Source organism: Chenopodium album, chromosome 5 (genome assembly GCF_948465745.1).
Source record: "Chenopodium album chromosome 5, dcCheAlbu1.1, whole genome shotgun sequence".
Classification (NCBI taxonomy): domain Eukaryota; kingdom Viridiplantae; phylum Streptophyta; class Magnoliopsida; order Caryophyllales; family Amaranthaceae; genus Chenopodium; species Chenopodium album.
This window is the reverse complement of record NC_137838.1, coordinates 55,646,401-55,665,112: the sequence shown is the minus strand read 5'-3', so window position 1 is coordinate 55,665,112 and position 18,712 is coordinate 55,646,401. Positions and strand designations below refer to the sequence as shown.

The window sequence follows — 18,712 nt, the reverse complement described above, 5'->3', positions numbered from 1 at the left end:
AAGAACACTTGCACTCTTTGCCAAGGCTAGTCAGCCCTCTGCCCAAGGAGATGTTATTCATGTATCTGGAGGTCTCTGATCATGCCCTCAGTGCCGTTCTCCTTGCTGAAAGAGACGGCATCCAGCTCCCTGTCTATTTCGTTAGCCATGTTCTTAGGAATGCTGAGCTCCGGTACCCCGTGGTTGAAAATTTTGGCCTTGCTCTTTATATGGCATCCAAGAAGTTGAAACCCTACTTCTTGGCACATCTGGTTGTTATATATACAGACGAACCTCTCAAGCGGCCAATGTCAACCTTGGAGTCATCCGGTAGAATGTTAAAATGGGCTATTGAAATGCAAAGTCTTGAAATCACTTACGAACCAAGGAAGGCAGTGAAGGGTCAAGCGTTCGCCGACTTCATTGTTGAAATGACACGTCCGGTTCCCCCGGATGATCCCAATCAGGTTTGGAAAGTGTATGTAGACGGGAGCTCTACAAAAAATGGTTGTGGTGCAGGCGTCATCTATGAGTCTCCTGAAGGAGATAAATTTGAATATGCACTACGATTCAAGTTTCAGGCCTCAAACAATGAGGCGGAGTATGAGGCCCTACTAGCCGGCATCCGTATGTGTAAGGCGGCTGGGGCAACAAAAATTGACGCCTACTCTGATTCGCAATTGGTTGTTAGCCAGTATGAGGGTGTCTTTGAAGCAACTCATCCGGCTATGATCAAATATCTTCAGGCGGTCAAAGAGGAGGCCGGGACACTTGAAGAATTCCACTTTAGTTAAATTCCCAGATCAGACAACAATCAGGCGGATGCATTGTCTAAGTTAGCATCCTCCGCCTGTTGTGACACACCTCGGTCAGTCTTTTGGGAAGTTCTAGAAAAAAGAAGTATACATGAAGAGCCCATTGGAATTCTTGACCGAAGTTCCACCTGGATGGATGGCATCCGGGCTTACCTAACTGATGGAACGCTTCCGGATTCACCCCAGGAGGTGGCCATCCTGAAAAAGCGAGCTACAACCTTCGAGATGAGAAACGGAGAACTCTTCAAGGCAAGTTTCCTTAAGCCTCTGTTGAAGTGTGTTACCCTAGAGAAGGGGAATGAGATTCTCGAAGACCTACATGCGGGGTTCTGTGCCTCTCATATAGGCGGCAGGTCTTTGGCTGTCAGAGCCAGACGACATTACTTCTGGCTAACTCTTGAATCAGATGCCATGGAAATGGTTAAAAAATGTGACAAATGTCAAAGGTTTGGCAAAATGATCCAGCGTCCGGCTACTGATCTGACGGCAATCCACAGCCCGGTCCCGTTTGCTAAATGGGGCATGGACATCCTTGGTCCTTATACGCCTGCTCCAGGCGGAAAACGCTACATTCTGGTGGCTGTGGATTACTTCACCAAGTGGGTGGAGGCAGAGGCGGTCAAGAACATCAAGACAAAGGATGTCATCTCTTTCATTTGGAAGAACATCATCACTCGGTTTGGGGTACCTATGTCTATGGTGTTTGATAATGGCCCTCAGTTTGAAACCCCTCAACTCACAACTTGGTTGGGAGATCAGGGAATCTTTAGCTACTTTGCTTCAGTCGGCCGACCTCAAGCAAACGGCCAAGTTGAAGCCTTCAACAAACTCATCTCAGACGGCATAAAGAAGAAAATTGAAAGAGCCGGTGGCTTATGGGCAGAGGAATTAATCCATGTCCTATGGGCCATCCGGACCACTGCAAAGGGGGCAACCGGTGAAACCCCATTTCTCATGGTTTATGGTGCTGAGGCTGTCTTGCCCATTGAGCGCTATGAGCCTACTCTAAGAATCATGTTATATGATGAAGAGGCAAATTGGTAGGCCATGCGGCTTGCATTGGACTCCCTCCCAGAACGCAGGGGCAATGCTGCCCTGCGCCATGAGATATACCGTCTGAGAATGACCAGAGCCTACAACAAGAAAGTGCACAAGCGCCCTTTGAAAGTGGATGATCTTGTGTTACGAAAAATGGAGGCAACCGGTAGGGCGAATGAACTTGGAAAGTTAACTCCCAATTGGGAAGGTCCCTACCGAATCTATGAAGAAGTGAGAGACGGCACCTACCGCCTGGAAACCCCAGACGGTAGGCGGCTACCCAGAACTTGGAATGTAGACAATCTCAAAAAGTACTACTTCTAAGCATTGTAAATTTTTTGTAAATAGTAAGCCTATGAATGAAAAAAGTAGCTTTCTGTTTTCAAGTTATGCTTTTATTTTATCATGTTGTTTACTTAACATACATGCGCCCTTCTATGTAATCTATCTGCTTAAAACACAGATAGACCCGTTTGACCAATATAGATCTGAAAAAGAGGCCAATGGCCAGAGATCAAACTAAGCACAAAAAGGCTTAGTGGCTATACAACCGCCCTCCAAATGGGGCATGAGGCTCTAAGCCGGATGGTTGGACCTTTTATAAATTCGCCTGCTCCAATGTGAAACATGGCGTCCGGCGACGCCCCTCCGGGTGTTATCGTCGCAGAGAGCATTCTATTTTTTGCTCTACCATCACATACAGACGGCATAGATTGAACGGTCTAATTGACCAACTCATAGCCGCCTGACCATAATAACTTGAAAAACGAATCAGTCTTATGAAACCGGATGATCATTGTATCACCCGGCAATTGACTAAAGTTTTAACTCAGGTTACTCCTAGAAATTATACAGTCTCCCTAAATGGGGCAAACAGGCTAAGTATAATTAGAAAAAATTATGGTTATCAACCTACACAGACGGATCGATTCTAAAATTGGCCCTAGTAGGATAACTGAAACCTGTTGAAGGCACCTGAGGCTGCCTGGAAAACACAAGTCCGTCTGCTATCGTAATAAAAGAATAGCAAGCGGAGTAATCAAATTTTATATTCTAACTCATGCACTTGTAATATATGTAGCATGACTAGTCATTCAACTATGACATCAAGGTCGAAAGACCGCCTGCATTCAGCACCGTCTGATCATATGGCCGACTGTGTGCTTGTCTTGGGGCAATCACCTTAGTGATTGATTGACTTAGAAATTACTCATACCCTCCTTTGGTATCACCAATTTCCAATCAATTAACCAACCTGTAAACCCAAGCACACAGGCATCCAGGGGCAAAGCATCCGGTACGTCATAAACATCCGGTATGCCATACCTACCAAGCCCAAATTCAAATGCAAAATATGCAAAATTTAAACGCAAAGTATAAACAGCAACCGACCTAACGGCCGGATGATTCATCATTACTTAAAAGCTGACCCCATGGTCAGCTAAAATATTGTTTAAACGGCTAAACAGCCGGAGATATAAAAAAAAATTGTTAAGTAACCCGACCCCACGTTCGGTAAAGAAACAAGAGTTACTCGGCACACAATCCAGAAATGCATTAACATGGCCATACGGCCGCAGAGAAAATCCATAATCAGCTTAATTAGCACCAGGGCCCGACTGCTCTCCATTATCATCCACCCCTTCCTGCTCATTGGCGGGATGATTGACAGTTTGATCCTCCGCCTGATCCTGGTGCTCCCCCTCCAAGGCTCCCTCCTCCGCCTACTCCTCCGCTAGAGCCTCCGTCTGCTCCGCCTGCTCCTGGTCCTGGTCCAAGGCGTCGGTCGCCTACTCATAACGATACTCCCAGATGGAGTAATCGTCGTTAGGAAAGAGAGCCTTCCATGCCATCTTCATTCGAGTGGCACAATCGGCCTCATTCTCCTCAATGAGCCGACACTTTTCATCTTTGGCGCGATTCTCAAACTTGGATCTGAGCTGCTCCTCCTGGTTGGCAAGTTTTTTCTTCAAGTTCTCGACCTGACGACGGAGACTGGATGTGTCTCTGTCGATGTCTTGTAACTTGCCAAGCTCCACCTTGGTCGCCTTTAGCTCTCCCTTAAGCTCCACCACCTTCTGCTGAGTCACCTCCAACTCTTTCTTAACCTGCAAGTTGGCAGCCGCCTGAGAATACAGGATATCCCGAGTTAGCAACTCATTCTTGTTTACATCATATTGCGCTCTATTAAGATTGGAGGCGGCTCGAAGGTTGGCAGCTCTTACCTCCTTGGTCTTCTCGTTGAATGGCTTTTTAAGGCCATTCACTCGCAGCATAGCCTGCATCTGGACAAAAGAAAAGAGTCGTTAGCAAAACAAACGGTCCAAATGAAATTTTAAGTTGAAATATTTTAAGTCCTTACCTCAGCGAGAAGAGCAAGTATGGCATCAAGGTTCATGCTGCCAACTCCCCGGATGGAGTCCCGTTGCTCAGCAGTGACTCCTCGACGGAGCATCTCCTTAGCAATTTCTCTAAGGTCTGGAGCTTGGGAGGGGGCTTCTGCATATCAAGAATCAAGTTGGGTGTTATTAAACATACATCCGGCTAAAGATTTGAATAAGTCTGGGTGTTACTTAACATACATCCGACATGAAATGAGAAAATAAGACTGGGTGTTACTAAACATACATCCGGTCAAGGATTCGAATAATTTTGGCTGATACTAAACATACATCCGGCTAAAGGTTCGAATAATTTTGGGTGTTACTCAACATACATCCGGCAAAGCAAAAGGTCGCATGACAAGCTATACTTGGCAAAAAAAAAAAAAAAAAAAAAAAGAGAAAAGAGAAAGAAAAGTCAAGTACCTGAAATGACAACCAGGTCCTGGACCTGCTTGCCTCGGCGCTTGTCTGGGGAGCCTGCTCCAGCAGACGGCGAATCCTTTAAATCCTTGGATTCGGACGCCTGCTTGAGAGCAGAAAGAGCAGCCGGCGATTTACCGCCGGTGGAGGGATGAGACTAAGAGTTGCTGGCGGATGGCTTGTGAGCCACCGTCTTCCGTGAGCGTTTAGCAGGCGTCGGAGCCGCCTCCTTTGCAGTCCGCTTGGGGGGCTTCAGATTAACCCCAGGGACCACAGGAGGCTTCACTAAGCCCTCCTGTACAAAAAAATCACAAAGTTAGTGAAAATTATGATTAAAGTCAATGAGAAAAGGTCGGATGAATATAGGTCGGATGAACAGAAGACTTACATGTTCAAGCTGCTCCCGCTTGAAGATCTAGTTCTTTTTGTTCATCATCTGGCGGTAGGCGGAGGCGGAGCCGCTTGGCTTCTTGTCAGGGGTAAGCTGAGACATTGCTTCTTCTGCAAAAAGGCCGGATGGGTGGTTAGAAAACAACATTAAAATTTTTCTTGCAATAATTAAAGTATGCATGATATGACCCCCATCCGTCTACCCACCTCTTCCTTTCTCTAGGCTCAGGCCACAGGCGGCCAAATAGGTCGGGTCCTTGAGCCACTCATAGTGGGGGATGTAGCTGTTAAACTTGATCTCCTTCTCAGAACCCCCCCTCTACCGCCTGTACCTCTACCTTAAACAACCCAGGATCAATAATTTGATCCCATCCTTCTTCAGTGACAGGCGGCAGAAGGGCCTTTTGGCCTAGGAGATAGGGGTTCTGGTTCCAAGAGTTGAACTTGGCGTTCCGGCTGGTGTCTGGGGAGGTGATTATATAAAACTTGTTCCTCCAGTCCTTCCACTTGGATTCCTTCCCAAGTGTCATCATGTACCCCTTATTTCTAGTAAAGGTGTACTAGCCGGGGCCAGCTGACTGAGAGGCTTTGCTCAAATAGTGCATGGAAGCAAACGCCTCAAAGCCAGGCTCAACATTTTGCATCCTGCAGGCGGCCACATACCCCAGGATGTTCACCCATGAATTTGGGGTGAGCTGCCACACCCCCAGGCGGTACCCATCAAGGATCCCCTCAATGGCCGGATCCAAGGGAAACCTAAGACCCGCCTGTATCACTGCGGCGTACACAACCGAATGCAGTGTCCTTAAAACTCTGGTTAAGGGGCTAGACTACAGCATCCGTCAAAGCAGGCACTTTGACTTCATATCCGGCCCCCATGACATAAGCGTCCCTAAACTCATCCAACCCCTTCAGCATTATTTTTTGGGTGGAAAGGGAAATGTGTGTGAAGTATGGGGTGTACTCGTCCTGAAGGGAAGAGGTTGCCTCACCTTGACCCCTTGCTGGGGAAGCGGGCTCCTCATCAAGTTTTTCAGACGGCTCCTGTTCAGTTTCGGAGCCGCCTGAGGAAGAAGTTGAGGTTGTGAGGGAGAAAGATTGGGAAGACCCCTGGTCAGAGTCAGCCTCTTGCTGACCAGCCGGCATGCCCAGAATTGAGTCTTCCAGAGTACTTGGGGTGCCTGGCTTGTCATAATACACCTCATTCCGAGGCACCCTAATAGAGCCATCCCCCTCATCTTTTCTAGCAGTTCGTTTGGTTCTGGCCATAGTGTCCTGCACAGACACAGAGACGGTCGGATTGGGGGAGGAAGAGTGGGGCAAATGGCACCCCTAGTCCTAGATTCAGCCATCCTAGGTGACCGCCTGACAACTACCCTAGGCCGTGCCGAATGTGTTTGTGAAACCATTTTTATGAAAGTAAAGACAAACACAGGCGAAAATTTTAAAAGTTTAAACAGAAGAGAGTCAGACGGTTACCTTGAGAAAGGTACGGTTAACTTGAGAATGAGCCGGTTGGTGCAGTCGGATAGTAGCAAGCGGCAGAGTACACAATTTTTTGTGAAAATTCTCTAGAAACTCTCTCAAATTTCAACGCAAGATGAGTGAAAATGAGGGTGAAATTTTCTTTTATAGAGGGGTAAATTCCGACTTGCCTCGGTAATACCCCAGAGGGTGAACAGTAACTTTACTTCACCAAATGAGATGCTGACATGTGTCACAAACGCCTCGTGGCACGCCACGTCACCTCTGTGACAGGGGCAAATGTTTTGGGTAAAATTACCCTACCACGTGGCGGCCTGAGAATACGACACATGTCCGCCCAGCACTAGGACACTTGTCCGCCCAATAGTTGGTCTACGAAGGGCCAACCGAAAATTGACCCGTGGACTCCACTGTAACATCAAGGAATGGCGGCTTTCAGGCCTAATTCCCCATAACTCGTCATAGCCCACCAAATCTAGGTCACATGACCTAGAATAAGGGCACATTTTTCCATGACCCTATAAATAGGGAGAGATTCCCCATTATGGGGACAAGTTGATTCAATCATTTATTACATCACCTGCATTTCTCTCACATCAGAGAAAGCACCTGATCTCGGGATCTGTAAAGATCTCACCTTTATCTTTTTCCGCACTTTTTACTCTCCTACACGTTCTAACTTGATCGTCGGAGGCGGAACTCCAACCAACAGGAGTTTCCGTTGTTTTGCAGGTACAGACCGCACCGGACCAATCTTCGAGCTGTAACTCTCCCGAGGGACTAAAAACACCCAAAACAATAATTACTATAATCAAACATGAAAATTAAATCCCAAAACTCATAAATTACAATTAGATCTAGGCATATATTAAATTAAAATATGAAAGATTAATTTTTTTTTATATAGTTCGAAAAAGGGGGAAAAGGGGGAAGAAAAACCGGCAGCCACCAGCTGCTGGCAGCGGCGGCCGCCGGCAGCGGTGGAGGGGTGGGGGAAAGAGCAAGCCGAAAAAAAAAGAAAGGGAAAGGGGAAAAGAAAAAAAAAAGAAAGAAAAATAAGGAGGAGAGAGAGAGAAGTTTACCTTGGGTTTTCTCCACTTTGGGCAAAGTTGATTTGCCTCACAAGTGGGATATTTATACCCCTTCTCTACTAATCCTCTTCCCTAAACTTTCCTCTTTTAGATTTTCCTAATTCCTTCCCGAATAAAACTTGTTAAAATTAAACTTTCTTAAAATAAAACCCCAACTTTTATAATTAAAATAATTAAATAAACTTTCCTTTTATAATAATATTAATTAAAATACTTTAATTAAAATAATTACAACTATTTAAATACTTTATAAAATACATACTTTAAATAAAATAAGTATAAAAATACTGGGTATTACATTCGGTTTCTGATCTAGTTTTTCACCGACAATGGAACCTTCACTTGCATCAGAAATTTTCGCCCTTTTTCCCCAAAATCTCCTCTTTGCTTCGATTGAAATCCTCCCCCTTTTCTTAGGTTGAGGTTTTGGCTTAGGTAGAGTCTTCATCCAAGCACGATATTCAACAGCACTCATGAAATTAGTTTCGACTTCCTCCATTGATTTAAGGACCGTACCTTGAGTTTTGTAAGATTTTTCGGACAACACTTTCGTAGCTTCCTTTGATTCGTTGAACCGCTTTGGTGAGGTAGATTTATCCTCCAATGATCGCAAAAGTTTACCTAGGAGCTTTGTTTCATGGTCACCTTCACTCTCGAAAAATGCATCGTACATAGGGGTCAAATCTGTCATTTTTTTGGGAAGAAATTTTCAATCTGGGCAAAAAAGGGGAAGAAGCACGACGAGATGAGAGAGGATTGCAGAGTGTAAAAGGAATTCGTGAAGAGTGAGAAATGGTGGAGAAGATGAACACTTGAAAGAAAACGGCGAGATGAGAGAGGATGAAGAATTTCTGGAAAATTTGGGGAAAAGGGTTAGGGTTTGATGTGGAATGAATGTGTTGTTGATGAATGATTTCGTTTTGGGTAGTTGGGAATGATTTAATTTTGGTGGGAATGATTAATGTTAATAAGTTGTGTTATGATTTAATAAAATTTAATTACAAAGTTCAAGTTAAATTATTGAGAGTTAAGTGAGGGCAGAATTGTCATTTCACTGAAAAATTACCACAAAAGGAAATTTTTACTTTGTTGCACATGATGTGAACATCCGTTTTTAGTAAATGTTATGTGTAATGGAGGAAGTATGAGTATAAACAGGCTGCTACATCTGTCAAATTAATTCTCTCTCATCCTTCCGAATCTTCTTCCTCCGACCATCTCCCAATTCATGATCTCCTCCTGTTAATACATCACATCAACTTCAGATCTTGTTCAATCCTTCATCATCTCAGGTACATTTTCAATTTCACTTTTACAATCTTGCATTTGATTTGATTCTTCAACAATTCTGTAGCTCAATTTTGTTGTCAAACAATTTATTACTGATCAAACAATACGCGATAATGAATTCAAATTATGGAAAGAATGGTATGAACAACTTTGATTTCGATCTGGGTATTGGATCAAATCGTCCTAAATCACTAAATGATCAGAAAAACAAACCCAATTCATCTTATTCATATATGTCATCTGCAAATTCTTCGTTTACGCAATCGAAATCCGGAACCACAATGCCGTCATGGCAGCCTGGAAAGCCTTCATGGACTCATCAACCTGCGCCGAGTAACACCGGGGTTACTCGGTCCGAGTTGGGTGGTCCAAGTTCAATGGTAGGGGATATATTTGGGAAGAGCTGGAACACTCCTGCACCTGCCGCCACTGGTCGGAGTGTTAACATTGGGGTTGTGAATAAGAATCCTAATTTGTTTGGAGATTTGGTGGGTGCTGCCTTGGGGCACAACAAAAGTAGTAGTAATGTTCCTTTGAAGAGTGCTGCTCCTGTTAAGAGCTCGTTTTCGATGGGGGGTATGGCGGATTCGTTGCCAAAAACGAATAATGGTAGTGTGGGGAAGAATGGTGGTGGTGGTGTTGGTGGTGCTGGTTTGGGTACTTCTTCCCAGGGCTTTGGAAGTTTTGGAGGTGCAACCAATAGTGGTAATAGTGTTTATGGGAATACTGGTGTGAACAAGAGCTCGGGTATTGGTGGTGCTTCGGTAAGGGGTGTAGGTGGTGGGGGTGGTGGGATTGGAATGGGAACGAATTCGAATAAAGACCCATTTGGCTCTTTGGTTGATTTTTCATCGAAGCCGATGGGTGGTGGTAGTGTTAATTTGTCTTCCAAAGCTACTGCTTCTACCTCTACAGATGATTTTGGTTTTGGGGATTTCCAAAATGCGTCGAAATCAAGTACTTCTACATTCCCGTCTGGAAACAGCAACTCCTGGGGATCTAATTCAGGTTCAATTCCACAAATGGATAGTTTTGCCCCTCAGAAGAATCCTGCACCTGTACAATCTAGTGGTGGTAATTCGTTTGACATGTTTTTTTCACCATCAGTCACTTCCGGTTTTAGCGGTGGTGCTGCAGCACCAGATAGTGCTCCTGGTGGACAAGAGTTTTCAGGTGGGGATGATTGGGGTTTTGCATCAGATTATGATGGAGGACATGATGGGAGCAGTACTACTGAGATTGAAGGTCTTCCGCCACCTCCTGTTGGTGTTTCAGCTTCTACTGCAAAGTCTAAAGGTCTGGATAACTATAAACAGGGGCAGTTTGCTGATGCCATTAAGTGGCTTTCTTGGGCTGAAATTCTTCTAGAGAAAGCTGGTGAGGCTTCTGGTACTATGGAGGTCTTGACTTGTAGGGCTTCATGCTACAAGGAAGTTGGAGAGTACAAGAAGGCTGTTGCTGATTGTACCAAGGTATAATTTTCTCATTTAACTTGTTTTAGTTCATATATTTTGTATGTAATGTTTTTCTCAATATTACTTTCTTATGTCTGAGAATGGCTTTAGTTATTTAGTTTCTCATCGCACTGTGAATTTTGGTCTGGAATCAGATTAATGGAAATTATCTTGTAGTGAATTAGTAAGTTTTATATAGGCATACCAATCTTATACTATGTATAAATGTAATAATGGCTACAGAACCCTGTACATGTTTGAATGATCAGGATAACTGTTTTGTATTTCCAATTTGGAATTAAAGTTAGAGCGAGAGATTGTTCTTAAGAATGGTTTTGTAAGACTTATGCTGACACTATGAAGCTTTTAATGGATCACCAGGTAGACCTCATCCAGAAAAGCTTAAAATTTAAAAACCCGCAGCCTCTCACTCAGTGTGTCTGTGTGTGTTGTGAAAGGAATACTTAAGAATAGATACATACTATGCATAATATTAGACTCTAAAGCTTGAGATATTATCAAAATCTATTTACAGTTAATCTGTGGAGTAGTGTTTGACTTCAAACTTATGAAAAATGTTAAAATTAAGTTTCAGGAAGGGGAATTGTACACAATGTTTAGAGTGCACGGTTTCTATTACAACTAAGTTTATTAGCCAATGAAATTCATTGTTGTTGTAGTTGCAATCATGATAATGTTTAGGGAGTCAAAGAAGTGGCATCTCACTGGTTTTTGCAGCCATCACAATATAAAAGTTAAATTTTACAAAAATTATGGTTCTTATTATCATACATTTCTTATTTCTAAGTGTGTTTGAACATTCTTCATATAATTTGAGTCCATAATGTGAATTTCATGAAAATCAATTTATATAGTGGTTTTAATTACAAAGTACCCTGTACAATCAATGATGGCTAATTGACTTATACAGTAATTTTAATTCCATAATTGCTGTTTATGTGATTTTAAGGAGAAAAAAAATTGAGGATTGACATGTTCTACGTAATGGGATGACCTTCATTTAATTCCTTAATTACAGTTTTCATACACATATGCAAAGCTATTGTGAGTCTGCCGTTTGGTTGGAAAGCAGCAATGATAGAATTAGTGCAAATTTTAATCGTGCCATTTTTTTAAATTCAACGCCTTCAGAAAAATATTTCTCAATCCATTTTGTTCTTGCTAATTTAGGAATAACCTTATTCAACATAAACCTGCAAAAAGCCAAGAGTTGTTAAATATTCACAAAAAAAGATTAGGGACTTTTAAGTATAAAGGATGTGGTTGAAGAATTCTTATAGGTTTCTTTATGAGAATTAGCCCCGTCTTAAAGAACAAAGACACAGATATTTAAACCTTAGAATCTTTTCCCCAGTTGGAATGGAAGCAGCAATTATCTATTATTTTGAAACCTCAGGTTTTGGTAAAATAAGTGAATGATTTTCCTGAAAACCAGGACACTCTTATTCTGAATGCATTTGGAGTAGACTTCTCTAGGATGGAAGTTCATTTTCAGTTGTCCTCATGTCATAATGTTTCATGGAGAAAGATTGAATGCTGCCAGCGTTCCTTAGATAGCTTTAAAACTGAATAAATTTCATTGATGGAAGCTTCATCTTAATTTGTTTAGTTTTAAAGGTGGATTAAGAAACTGTGTCTACACATTGTGGTTTTTGGTTCTGATTTTTGGTTGACTTAGTACTTAGGTAGGTGGCTTGTGGTTTGAAGCAAGTAGATCCAGTAGTACATTCCTATGTTTGATGGTATATCAAGTTATTAAAGGTTCCTTGGTCTAGGTTGGGGAAGCTTTCAAAGGATCAGCTGTTCAGAACTTGAGATAGAAGTTGATTTGCAAACCTGGTGAAAATGGAGGATTGGCTTTTGGTAGTTTGGCAGTATTGAGACATTATGGCTATAGCCTATAGTAACTATTATAAATGTTGAAATTTTCCAATCATGAGTGGGTTGTACCATCCTCATAGTGATTGATAGGATCTCTTGAAAGTGGACTAATTTTATAATTTGAATGGAAAATAAAGATGAGGAGAGTATAGTTTTCCCTGATATTTTGGTGTTTGTGTTATCTTTCACTTTAGATTTTAAAACTGGTTAACCTGAAATATTATGTTTTGTCTGCTTGATTGTTTGGGGTGTTAATAACTTGGATTTTGAATTAATTACTAAGCTAGTTATTCTATGTCAATTATTTGTTTGGTCTTCTTGCTTGTCAATTTTGTTAAGGTAGTTGGCATATATTTGTTGCTTACATTATGCTTATTATATTGAGATGTTGTCTAAGAAGGAAAACAAGTGTAGAAATTGGAAAGAGAAGATGATTAGGGGAGATACCAACCTGCAAATGGAAAAATTGGTTTTGAGGAATCACATGTTTAGATTATATCATTAGAACTTTTGTTGTAAATTTATGAGATATCTCTAAGGCTGAACAAATTTTTCTTGCATTGGATAACGGAAATAATCAGCCAACTTGGCTTTATAAATCCAAGAAACACACCTTATGACTCTTACTCCACATTGAAACCAAAATAAATAACTGCTGTAAGTAATTGTATAAAACACGAATTGACTGATGTAACTTCCATAATCAATTGTGTTAATCTAGTTGTTACCTTATTTTCATTTTATTCACATCATGCTAATCCAAAGAAGTTGCTGCTGCTTGCTTTGTTTATCTAACATTCTAACTTGTGAAGGGAAAACACAACTCCACCAAAAGCAGATGTTTGGATTTGAACTTGTGACCAAGTATTCCTTGATAAATTGAATTAAGCCCATAAGTGTTGCATACCTCTCTTATACAGATGATGATAACGGTAATCTCATAATTTCGTCCATGAGTAGCTTTCATCTGTAACCTTAACCACACGGGAATGTAGCGAATGTAGCAAAAATGTAGCAAGATTTATCAGATGGTCTTGCATCCTCCTCTTTAGCTATGTTGCTATACAGCTTTTTTGTAGTCATGTCTTGTTACGGTGTTGCACTTTGGGAATTGGGGAGAATCTTGCACAGCCGTACCACTTATTTATTACACCTTAATTGGTGCTTTACTTCATCATAAACCATTTCAGAAGCTATATCAATGAGGTGCTTTTTTCTCTGTATCCAACCTTTAGAAGACTGACTTCTATGTTTTAATTCCTATTTCTATTCTCATTTGGAGGATCAAATAAAGGCTGAAAGCGTTGTGCAAAGCGCAAACAAAAAGTTGTTTTTTTTTTTTTTTTTTTTTTTTTTGGTGTGTGGGGGGGGGGGGGGGTGTTATCATGTTTATCTTTTAAAATCAAAAGAAAATTCTTTTCGGTGCAAAGTTTCATCGCAGTTATTCTGGAATAGCAATATTATAACTCTGAGAATCATAGATCATAGCATCTTCTCCTGAAGTGTATCAGACATGGATAGTTTCCCTTTTTTCTAGGATATAGGATAGTTATGGGAAACATATTGGGAGAAGTATTGCATTCTTGTAGTGACTAGCTACCTTGAAACTGATTGGGCTGTGTGGTAAATGGTAATGCTTGTATAGGTCTCATGCTTATCACATCTAAATAGAACTCTTTGCTTTATATCCCTGACATTTTGTAGTCTCATGCTTATCATCTCTTGCATGATTTTTAATAATAGTGATGGGGAGAATCACTTGATCTTGCATTATGATATGGCATCTCATCTGTAGCCTACTACTACGTATGCTAGAATAATCTCTTATTTTATTATGGAGGTTCTGTAAGAGCCTTAAGGCATAAATTTTGTTGGCGATCTTTGATGTTTTATGGATAATCTGGTATATTGATTGGTCAGACAATTGTCTTTCTTTGTTGTATTTGGCTTCTCTGTTGAAGAGAGATGTGTGTTTCTCTTTAGCCTTAAACATATGAGGTCCTTTGTAGTTTTAATTTGTGCTTTGGGTTTTTTTCTCCTTAGTGGTTTAATTTTTGTGGGTCCCCCTTTTTTTCAGTCTTTGATGAATTATTTCAAGAAATAACTATAGATTCTTCAGGACCAAAACATCAGTCTTTTGTCTGACCAGCGGCTGCTACAATGTTGAGTACTTTATCTATTTTATGAGTCTTATAAGTTCCTTCCAGAAGAATAAGGGAGAAGGATTACTTACACTGTCAACAACAACAACAATAAAGTCTTAGTCCCAAATTGATTTTGGGTTTTGGCTAACATGAATCGTCACAAGGAACCGTCCGAAAAGGAAAAAGAGCGTAGAAAGATAATCGGTTGAATTAAAGTTTGAAAAAAAAGTGTGTGAAGTGAGAAATAGAAAGAGTATACAGATAAGATTTAAGAGTTTAAAAGAGAGGTAAGAGGATTAAAGCAATAGGAAAGACATGTTTGTAAAAAAAAAATTAATGGTTTGAGAAAACTTTATTAAGGATTACTTACTCTGTCCCCTAAAAAATTTATTTCAACCAAAAATAGCATCCCTAATTCTCATTTTACCTTTATCTGTTTATTTTATTCACTTTTAATCGATCAAACCACATTATCTTCTTATATTATTCACTTCTATTCAACAAAACTCCACTGCAATTTTTTTTTTTCTTTCTCATCTTAAATCAACCAAACCCTCGTATATTATTTTTTGTTCACCTTCTAAGAAACGGGTGCAAAAAGAAAATGTGACATTTATTTAGGGATGGGGCAAGTAGTTAAGTGGTAGCCCAAACATCACATAAAGGAAATCTTTTTTAGTTTTGAGCTTCTGTTGCAGTCGTTATTGCATTAAAGTTGTGATTTGCTCAGCATGTAAAGAGCAAATCTTCAAGTTGATCTAGCATTATGGCTGACTGGTTTCATTGCATTTTGATTTGGAATAATTTATTGAGAGCTTACTGGTTACCTCCACTGTTTTGTGATACAGGTCCTGGATCGTGACGGAGAAAATGTTTCTGTGCTGGTACAACGTGCACTCCTTTACGAGAGCATGGAGAAATATAGGCTTGGAGCGGATGACCTTAGAACTGTTATGAAACTTGATCCATCAAACAGGGTTGCAAGAAGTACCATCCATCGTTTGAACAAATTGGCTGATTAGAGAAGTGTTACAGTCTGACAGATTTTATAGCTTACTCATTTCATAGTAAGTTTTTATACCTTTATGTTCATAGGGTTGTGACTATAATGTGCTACCCACATTCTCCAAGGGTGTAACACATAAAAAATGTCACCCATCAATGCATAACTTGCTTGTATCGATTTCACGTGTATAATTCTGTGATTTGCTGTATTGTTCAGTTGTTTTTTCGATTTGTTGCAGCTTCATTTCTTTGTGGGTTTGTACTTCCTCATACTGTTCAGATGTAAACTGATAAGAGTAATTTTGCTTACTACATTTACATTCAGATTTATATTCTCTGTGGCTTTTGTTTAATCAATGGCGCGAGGTCCCCACACGAGATATGTTTATGATCTAGATTCAGCCTCCTAGTTTGATATGGCGCATAATAAGATCTTACATTTTCAATCAGATTCTTGTGCAGTTAGTGAAATGCATCCGACAATAAGTGTTGCCAAATTTGACAAATTGTTTAAGGATAGAATTCTTTTTAATTTAAGAACTGTTTATAATGACTTATGGGAGGTAATTAAAAGGAAAAGTGGATAATTTTCAAGCCTTCTCCCCTAACCCACTTTTTGATGGAGTAAATTGTTCTAACTTCTAAGAGTAGCTTTTTACTTGCTTCCTGTTAAGATGAATTCAATGACTTACCCACTGATAGGCGACTTGGGTGTCTGGGGGCATTTATTCAGACAATATATTTCATTACTTCTGATTTAACAACTGTGTATTTGATAGGGTATCATTATGAATACAGTGTTTATGCTTTTGTAGCTTTATATTCCATACGTTTCTAACTGTTTGGCCCATAGTTATATGTTACTAAATTAAGTTTTGGTTGAGTGAAATTGAAGCCTAAATTAATATTATGTATTTGTGAGAGTGAAGTTGTCGCTATATTTGTGAGAGTGACGTTGTGAATAGTGTAACATCGGACATTTTGTCTGTTTCATAACTTTTATTATGTTTTAACATATCTAATTATAACATGTTGAGTTCCTAATAGTGGTTGGGTGGAATGGAATTAATAGAAAGAAAAGTGGTTCTCTCGCCCATTCCTAATAATCTCCTTCACTATCTTCAGTGGCGGAGCCACTATAGGTCCTGGTGGGGCACATGCCCTACCAGATATAGGAAAAAAAAAAAAAAAAAAAAAAAAAAAAGAAAAAGTAGTAAAAAATTGTTTAGATAGAACACAAAATGTATAATAGTGTTTAAACTTACTACTAGCCTAGTGGTTACAACACTACCTTATCTATCTAAGGTCATGGGTTCTAATCTCTTACCCAACATTCTTTTTTCTCTCTCTCTTTTTTCAGCTTAATGCATTTTTTTCCTTAATGTCATTTTTCCCCTTTATTTCGTCTTTTTTTCTCTCTCTGTTTATTATTTTGCTTAATGTATATTTTTCCTCTTTTTTTCCCTCAATGTCCTTATTTTTTCCTTTTTTTTTTTTTTTACTTAATGTCCTTATTTTTACTCCGTAACTACGTATCTTTTTTTTTTTTTTTTTTAAATATTCTAGTAGTACGGTGCGTCGGTGCCCTACCATTATTAAAATCCTAGCTCCGCCACTAACTATCTTACCTCTCAAACCTAATACTCCATTATATTATTTCTCTCTTTTCGTCAATCCCACGTACCTAAAAAATAAAAATAAAATAAAATAAAAATATATAATAAAAATAAACAAATTTGAAGAAATTTTGACAATAACCATGTAATCCCCCGTATTTTTAAATATTTTATAAATGAAATTTTATTTTATTTATAATATTTATTTGTACTTTTCCGGAATTTAATTACAAAAGTTTCAAATTATTAATATTGGTCAAAAATTATTTTAGCACAAACTATTTTATGAACCTATGTTCTACAATTCATGATCATACAAACAAAGCCTAGTCCATTTCATTTACCTAATTGGCCCAATAATTTTATGAGGCCCAATCTTCTTACTTACCCTACAACATTCTCTCTTATAAATACCCCATTAATCCCCAAAAATTTCCCACACAAAAAGGTTAGTCTATTTTCTCTCTCCTTTGTTTTATTAATTTGTATAATTATAACTATTGATTTATGGATTTTGATTTTATTGTTTGAAAGTAATTTAATTAGTATCAAGTTGTATTTTGACGACTAAACTTTATAATTTCAGATTTTATAAGTATCATAATTTTCAGATTTTGTAAATTTTATAACCTAGGGTTTTTAATTATTGAAAATCATGATTTTAGGGTTTTTATGAACAATTGATTTAGGGCTTTTATAGTAATGATGTTTTGAAATTTTGGTGATTATAACTAATGATTATTTTAACTTAATTCCAGATTATTTTGAACATATAAATTCGTGTTTTAGTTTTTAGATTTTCGTTCGTTAATATTAATCCCGTTTTAATCCCGATCAGATTCTGAACTCATCCGATTTTGATGAAAAAGTAGTGTTTTACATGTGGAAACAACGTTTTAAGAAACATTCACTACCTTTGGTAATGAGTACCACCCTCTCGTGGCCAAATTCAGCCTCTAAATATGATTTTCGGGCAGTTTTTGATTTTAACGAAGTTTTTTTTTACTTAAAATATTATCCTTGAGTTTGATTAATAAAATTAATTATGTTTAAAGTTAATTAAACATAAATATATGTTTTTATTTAAGTTTTAAGTGTTGGAAATAGTTTCTAAGTACTACTTTTAATGTTTTATAAAGAGGGTTTAATCACCCATTAAAAAGGGAGATTTTTAGGGGTTTTTATATAATTTTCAGATTTTTATTAGACTTTGAACTTGCTGTAATTTCATGTATAAGAGTGTATTTTAAGGTTTTTATGAAGAAAATTTAAAGAACTATATTTAAGCCTTTAATTTTAACTAAAGGGAAGGTTTTAAAGTGTTGTTTGATTTGGATTTTGAAGGTTTTAAAGTAAGTTAGTATTGCTGTAAATTTGATTGATTGGGTATTGATTGAGATGTTATTATTTGGATTAGGAGAGGAGTTTATTGAAGGTGATTTCTAGTTAGTAAAGTGGCATACCAATTCGTTTGCTCAAGGTACGTACAAGTTACGAAACCTTTCTTTTAGGTGCATGTTTAAGGACGACGGATCGAGAACTTAGTATCATGTATAGGGATGACTGAGTTAAATTGTTTGGTTATACATTGTGAATTTCGTATGACGTGCACTATTTTATATTGCAAGTATTATTTGTGCTCTAATTATGCAAGGTGCGCTTAGAGGCAAAGGTATATGATTGGTGTAATGATTAATTT

The 18,712-nt window shown here is 39.0% G+C and overlaps 1 protein-coding gene across 1 annotated transcript; it reads left to right on the top strand.

The window, feature by feature from the left end:
- The first annotated feature begins 8,756 nt into the window (after window positions 1-8,756).
- LOC145632117 (uncharacterized) lies at window positions 8,757-15,734 on the top strand. Its single transcript, XM_081684405.1, has 2 exons — window positions 8,757-10,364; window positions 15,241-15,734. Exons 1-2 carry the CDS (start codon window positions 9,006-9,008, stop codon window positions 15,412-15,414), a joined length of 1,533 nt encoding a protein of 510 aa, XP_081540531.1. The 5' UTR covers window positions 8,757-9,005; the 3' UTR covers window positions 15,415-15,734.
- The last annotated feature ends 2,978 nt before the right edge of the window (window positions 15,735-18,712 follow it).

Bases quoted from the DNA above. Each gene is read 5' to 3' on its own strand.
- LOC145632117 (XM_081684405.1), top strand. From the start codon at position 9,006: ATGAATTCAAATTATGGAAAGAATGGTATGAACAACTTTGATTTCGAT. The intron at 10,365-15,240 runs GTATAATTTTCT...TTTGTGATACAG, and splicing joins CTGTTGCTGATTGTACCAAG to GTCCTGGATCGTGACGGAGA.